This window comes from Penaeus chinensis, chromosome 37, assembly GCF_019202785.1.
Source record: "Penaeus chinensis breed Huanghai No. 1 chromosome 37, ASM1920278v2, whole genome shotgun sequence".
Classification (NCBI taxonomy): Eukaryota; Metazoa; Arthropoda; class Malacostraca; order Decapoda; family Penaeidae; genus Penaeus; species Penaeus chinensis.
The window spans coordinates 24,869,359-24,876,858 of NC_061855.1; the positions used below are offsets into that span (position 1 = coordinate 24,869,359).

Sequence of the window (7,500 nt, forward strand, 5' to 3'; positions counted from 1 at the left end):
ACTTGCCTCTTCATGAATTACTATAGGTGCAGAAGCCACCTCGAAATCACATATGAGTCAATATTTGCAAAATGTTAGCCTATTCAACCATTGTCCCAAATGTATCTAATACTCTTTCCAAATACCAAGGCCAATATACTTGGAATAGTTGGTCATCCCGAACTTATCACAATAAATGGTCAATACACATCATTGAATAGTAGTGACTTCTACCACAGCAACCATGCTTCATGCTCTAGTTAAGACCAGCAAGCTTCCATCTGGCTTCTTTCAGCGAGGCCTAAGTTGGACTTGTTCCTTGAATGATGAGAAATTAACATTTTCATCTACAAGCTCTACCCTTTGCAGCATAAAAATATTTATTGCCATGAATATTTATTGACATACAACCTAATGGCTACAGGTCTTATTTATATAAATCTAGTCCAAATTAACCTATGATACATGCAATAAATAAAATTCCTAAAATACATATAATAAAATAAAAATAATATTAATGGATAGGAGTAACTGTCTGTTACGGATTAGCGTTTTCCCAAGGTAACATCCCATTCCTGTGACCCTATTGTCTACCTCCACACAGTTATAACATCTCCCAATGCAAACACCGTACTATTAGCAAAGTCTCATCTCAGTGCATATTCATTCGTAAATAAAATATCCTCCGAATATCCATAGTCCACATCCCCATCTCTGCAACCTTACTGCACAAAAGACCCGACACAGATATCAACTAAAAACATTGCCCAGCACTTTATTAACTTCCATTATGAACTATGACATGCAATCAAGCCACACGAGCTTCAATATCAGCCAAAATTCGAATGATACTTCACCTTCTCTTCGCTCGACGACAGCGGCTGGAGACTGCCGCGGACGACCTGTGGGATCGGATCCTTTGTGTCGCTGCGGCGGTGTTGCCATCGGGGAAACGCTATTCTCGCTAGACTGCTGCTATAGCGCTAGATTTCGACTCGTATTAGTTTTTTTTTATATATATAAATGTATATATATGATATGTATATATAAATATATATATACATATATATGTATCTTTAATGACATCTTTCATAGGTTAGCCACTGAATTTACAAATTGCGAGAAGCAATTTGTAAATTCAGCATTTGTATAACAGGTGATATATCAAGCTTCGTATATCGTGGTGGATGAACTGCGGGGAAACTCCAGAAACTCCACTCACAAAAGTATTTGGCCAGAACCATAATGCTAAATAGAAATGTATAAACACCAATGAAAGTAAGCTGATCAGCAATTAAATGTAATCATGCTCTATCACATATTTCCAAAGAAAGCACAAGAATTAATAGATAGTCGCTAATAGTTGCAAAAATATTTGTCTTGGAGCCTCGATTTGTCTCCAACAGTTAAGGCAAAGGAATGCATACATCTTCACTCCATAATTACAACTATTAGTTGATCTATGCCAGGTGTTTGTAATGTAACAACTATTTCATTACTTTTATTTAATACATCTTTAATATCAACATTGTAAGTGCAGTAAATAAACTATGCGCAAAATAAAACATTATCGTGCTTTGAAAAACGGTAAAATATGTGACTATCTTCATAAATTTCAATACATATGATATTCAGGAGGCCTATTTGACCTTAAAGTTTTCATGAAGCGGACAATAACCAAATAGTTTAGTCGACCCTGGTGTAGCTTGTATTTCGTCTTTGAGTTAGTCTGCTGGAGTTCATGGAATATGACCCGAGTTTCACACGGGCGACTGCCTTTTGAGGAGGAAAAATTGCTTGTAACTTTTTAATTTCTTATCCTCCAGCTTTCTTCCCGAACCCTTCCACGTGTGCATTTTTATTTTATTTCAATATTATATATATACACACAACATATTGAAAATTCTAATATATCAAAATCCTTGCTAGATGCTAGATACAAATCCGATGTTGCTAGATGAAAGCACTAGAATGGTAACGCTGCTTGTTGATCCTCCTTGCAAGATTTTATGGATCTTCCTACTAGCATTGAATCCCGTGTGTTCTCGAAATCCTCTTGCTGCCATGAGTTGCATGTTTCGGGGAAAATAAATTATATTTTGTATCGTAGACTCTTGTGTTAATTTGCTAGGTGTTAACAGTAATGACACATTGTCAACTTATTTTTGGGGGGCACTGACATGTAAAATAATTATCAGGAAAATTCTCAGCTAGCAAAATCAATGCATTTCTCCATCAAACCTTGCAACTTTCGATAGCTTATCACATGGAATTGAATTACAAATCCCAATTTGATAACATAATACGGACTCTCAGATGCCTTTCCCCTGCAGGACCGTGTCTAAAGTTTCGGATCCTCTTCATACCGTCTTCTTTTGTTTCCCGTTTCTCGTCTTATCGTTTATGATCTGCATGTAAACACAGCGAGAAGAACTGAAGGGATAAAAAGTCATGTCTTCAGCAAGACGAGTACAGGTAAATTTCTATACTTTTATGGTCTAATCAAATGACAGAGCACATGGTGTATATGCGGTCCTATATAGCTAATAGGTCTTTGTGTGAACGCCCGCACTGTGACATTTCACCGGTACCTAATGTTTTAAGTTTGAGAAGTACCGTATTAATTGTAAGGCCTTTACCGATTTACTTATGTAAGTTATTACATGCCTACAATTCTGTAATCAATATTTCGAAATTGACAAAGACAAAAATATAAGTGAAGTTATTCACGAAGCAGCTATTAATAAATGGTGCTGTGGTTATTAAACATTTAGGGGACGTTCCCACATTTGTTTTCTCAATATATTAATATGGTAAACTCAAAAGTTTTTCAATGAAGAGAAGACTCTGTTACTTTGTGAGAATTAGTATTATTGATTTGTAAATCATGTTAACATATATTCTCTCACATTTATATATTGCAATGAATGTTTAATTTCTTCTTACAACAGCAATGGGCCACATTTGGCAGAATGTGGTATCTGTATGATGCTAAGTGGCAAAATCCATTCCAAACAGCCATCAAAATCAAGGACCACCTCACGGGTAACACAAAACCTATTTATCATCCCCTAAGTAAGTCTTATGGAAAGATCTGTTTTAATTATATTTCTTTCTTTATTTATTTATACATTCCATTTAGGGTAATTATTTGGAATACTTTTGCTTTACCAATCATGGCGTATCCTACTATTGGGGCTAAATTGTGGGTATTGGTGGGGGTTTCCACAGCATTATTTCTACATATTTGGGTAGTAGAGTGAGAGGAATCTATGGATACTAATATTGTTGCAATTGGTCATGCAAAGGTATTCCGAATATTTACGTCTTTTAATAAATTTAGTAAATAGTATTTTAGATAGTAAATTTCTTGATCTGGAAATGTTCGATATCTATTTATGTTTTCTTTCTTTCTTTTTTCTTAGTTATTGCATCATTCTTATATTATAATTATTTTAATAATTCAGGTGACTGTGGAGATCATGTTGTTGTCATAAACTCCCGTGACATTGCCATGCCCGGGACAGAGTGGGAAAAGCGTGTATACTTTCACCATACTGGGTACCCAGGAGGAGCATCATGGACACTGGCTTGGGAGCTGCACCAGAAGGATCCTACACTGGTAGAGATTTGGCCTTTGAAGTTCTGATACACATAAAATTGCTTTGATACTTAATACTCAGATATGGAAGTAAAATGTGTATTTTTATTTTCTTTGTATATAGATTCTCCGAAAAGCTATCTATAGTTCTGATACACATAAAATTACTTTGATACTTAATTCTCAGATATGGAAGTAAAATGTGTATTTTTATTTTCTTTGTATATAGATTCTCCGAAAAGCTATCTATAGTCAGTTGAGTAAAAACTTGCTTAGAAGAGGGAGGATGGCAAGGCTACACATATTCCCAGATGAAAAGGTAAGGAAAACATATACTGCATGACATATAGATGTATGTAAACCCGTAACTTCAGTGACTCTAAGGATATTCAGAAAGCAGTGTAAAGTATATGTGTTTTAGTATTAACCCAATTACCCCATTTGGCAAGAATACATGCCATGCCCACTGTAATACAAGTTTATTTATTGTATTTACACATAGATGGCTGTACAAGTTCTTAATCACCATATAGCCAGTTATAAGAACTACCTATCTCACCTGCACCCTTTTACTTCATTTTAGTAAAGGGTCTTTTCTATCATTTCAATGTCTAAAATATTTTAATGACAATTTAATAATCATAACATCAATAACAGTAACAGTATTGATAGCAATGGTATTCCTGCCAATTCAAGAAATGGGGAAATAAGGATCAGTAACTAGGGCCTACTGATAGACTCCTTGCTGGCTTAGCATATGTGGAGCCATCTGTATGTAACAAAATTCTCCAAAAACTACAGGGGACAGAACATAAATCCAGGGTGAATGGGTTAAAAGATAATCATGATAGTAATGGAGAAACTTAATACTTTCCTACTAGTGTTTAAAACTAATTTTCCATGTAGTTACTCTGTTTATTTAGGCACTTCATGCACAGATTTGTATTCCCTCATTTCACATATCACTACAAACATAATAACTGTTCCCACAGCTTCATTCCTTTAGTTTTTGGTAAATGTAAAAATTGCGAAAGACATATATATGTGTATATATATATATATATATATATATATATATATATATATTTATAAGATATTCAAATTCTTCTTTAACATATAATAATTTGACAATGCTTAAATGAGCATGAGTTTCTAAATAATGATTATTATCATTATATGATCATTGATACCCTCTTATATCATAGAGTATAGCATGACCTTGAAAAATTCATGGGCTTAAGATGTGAATATATAAAAATTATATTGCATTTATTACAGGTACGGAGTAGACATGATTACAAAGAATAGTAGGCCATGAGAATGGTCTGAAATGCAAATTGATATATTTTAACTGCAATGTAATTTTATTGTTGTTGCTGTTGCCTAGTCTTTTGGTTTGAAATGTAATTTCAAGTACTTTAACAGCAATGTTATCATTACTTTTATAGCCAAGTCTTTGGTCTGAAATGTAATTTGAGATGTATGTTCCTCAGAAGTAATATAGTGAAGAATGCAAATATAAAGCAGAACAGGAAATGTGCAAGAAATGCAGACAAAGACAAAGTAAAGTGAATAAACAGTAGCAATTTTGGAAATATGTACTAAATTTACCTAGAACAATTTAGTACATATTTTTTTATTTTTAAAAGGTGCCCTGTGAAGATAATGATAGATATTTCTTTTATTCACAGATACCTGATAGCATTTTGCAGAATATTTCTGGACAAATTCGCCAGCTTAGACCAGTTCCTAAGCGGCTTGACCACTATAGTGAAGAAGAAGTCAAGAATTTCCCCAAAGTTTTTGACTGGCCCAAAGAGTACATTATTCAGTAATAAGGGCCTGGGAAATACACTGTAAATAGTTTGTAATTAAAGTAATGTTCTTAGGACAGTGTATTTTTCCCTTTATTTATTTATGATATTTTAAAGAAAGATGTTTGTATGCATGTATATATGTGTGCATGTACATGAGTGTCACTTACTTTATATGAAGGCATATGAAGAGCCTAACCCTTAGCTGTCAGGTGGCATTTAAGTACATGCCATGGCATGCCTGGACTATATTCCGGGTGGCATGTACATACATGCCATAGTGTGCCAATCTGGGGGCATGTACATACATGCCATGGTGCGCCAATCTGGGGGCATGTATGGTCATGCCACATACGCTAGGGTAACAACACACTCGCCGGGAGAAAGGGCTTGTGTATCAGGAAATCACCTGTCGGCAATGGGTTAAGAATAGTCAATAGTCAATACTGTTTTAAAAGTGTGCCACAAAAAGAGAGAGAGAGACAGTACTTTACCATAAGCTAACCATCACAATTTCATGCCCATTGTTGTGTGTGGGGGGGTGGGGGGGAAGAGATGGGCTGAGGACCAATGTTGGCAATCTTGTTTAGGGCACATAGGCTTCTAATTGATTCCTAGGTAGCTGAGCACTTGAAGAATCCTCTATGTATAGATACATTTCTTAATCCAATACTACAGTTAACATCACATTTTCTGGCATCATTCGATTAACATTCTGTACTGCAACTGTAAAATTTAGTACATTTAGTTTGGGCCTCAAAGTAGAATATAAAAATGTCAAATATTAACACAGACATGGTATATTCCAGCTATTTTTTCTATCTATCTGTGTGAATCTGTTGTTAAAATTTTATGCTGTTTGCAAACAGATCAAGCACATTTGCTATGAAGTTTACCAAATGTCCCAGGAAAATAAAACATTATTTTATTAGGGATATACAATATCATAATGGAGTAATATTTATTCCAATATGGACAGACTGACTTGGACAGTGCATAAATATGGATGGGTCTTAGTTAAATAGAACAAGTTTGATTATCTAAAATCTAGCTGATCCCTTCAAATGAATGTCTAATAGTGATTCTTTCAAGGTAAACAATATGAAAAAACTACAATTTGTTTCTTACAGAATGATCATATGAAATTAAAATTAATATTGTATAAACATTCTATAAGCACATGATACCAGAATATGTAAAATTTTAGTAATTACAATATAGGACAAAAATAAATGTAATAATCAAATAACTTAATTCCAAGATACCAGTATGACCTCACATTTCTCAGATCATGACACTTAATACTTGAAGCATAAATAATGTTGCAGCAGCCTAGTTAAAATATTCAGTACTTCATACCTGAAAGTAAATTCAGAAAAGGATCAACCAATTGTATTTCCATGTTATGGGTTACAAATTAAAAGAGGAATTTCTAAACAAGCAGCTGGATTGGCCTAATTAAATCAGTTCAGGTTCCCATCCAAAAGTTTCAGGAACACTGCTGTACAATGTACACAAAGGTGCAGTATGTATAATGTGTAAAAAATTAGAAATATTTGAATATAAAAAATATGTCAATATTCTGCAGTGTGTAATTAAAGTGAATGCCCTTGAAAGTTTGAAATGGTATGACATGACTTGTAATTATTAGACTTGTAACTTCTTGGTCTTTTCATGCTTAGAAGGCATTTGCCAACTTATATCTTACTGGATAAATGAGTCAAGTACTCTCACTGGCCAATGGCAGGAAAAACTGTTGGTCTCATATTCCCATTCTCTCAACAGCTGTCAACAGGCTGTGTGACTGCAGCTGCTCTGGCTGGATATCATATACCCTGAATCCTCCTCAGACACCTGACACCTGTATAAAATCAGTATTAGGCATACTGTCTTGACAATACAACAGTGGTTGTGAAACCCAGGGTCACAATAATGGCCATTAATGTTGCAACATAGTAAAAAAGAAAAGAAAAAAAAAGAAAAGAAAAGAAAAGAAAAGAAAGAAAGAAAAAAAAAATATATATGTATATGTTTATGTATATGTATATATATGTGTGTATGTATGTATGTATGTATATATATATATATATATATATATATATATAT

The 7,500-nt window shown here is 34.0% G+C and overlaps 1 protein-coding gene across 1 annotated transcript; it reads left to right on the top strand.

Moving 5' to 3' along the window:
* Window positions 1-2,305: 2,305 nt before the first annotated feature.
* LOC125045529 (39S ribosomal protein L13, mitochondrial-like) lies at window positions 2,306-5,467 on the top strand. The gene is made up of 5 exons (XM_047642839.1): window positions 2,306-2,454; window positions 2,931-3,054; window positions 3,447-3,601; window positions 3,810-3,899; window positions 5,272-5,467. The coding sequence occupies exons 1-5, from the start codon at window positions 2,431-2,433 to the stop codon at window positions 5,413-5,415; spliced, it is 537 nt and encodes a 178-aa protein (XP_047498795.1). The 5' UTR covers window positions 2,306-2,430; the 3' UTR covers window positions 5,416-5,467.
* The last annotated feature ends 2,033 nt before the right edge of the window (window positions 5,468-7,500 follow it).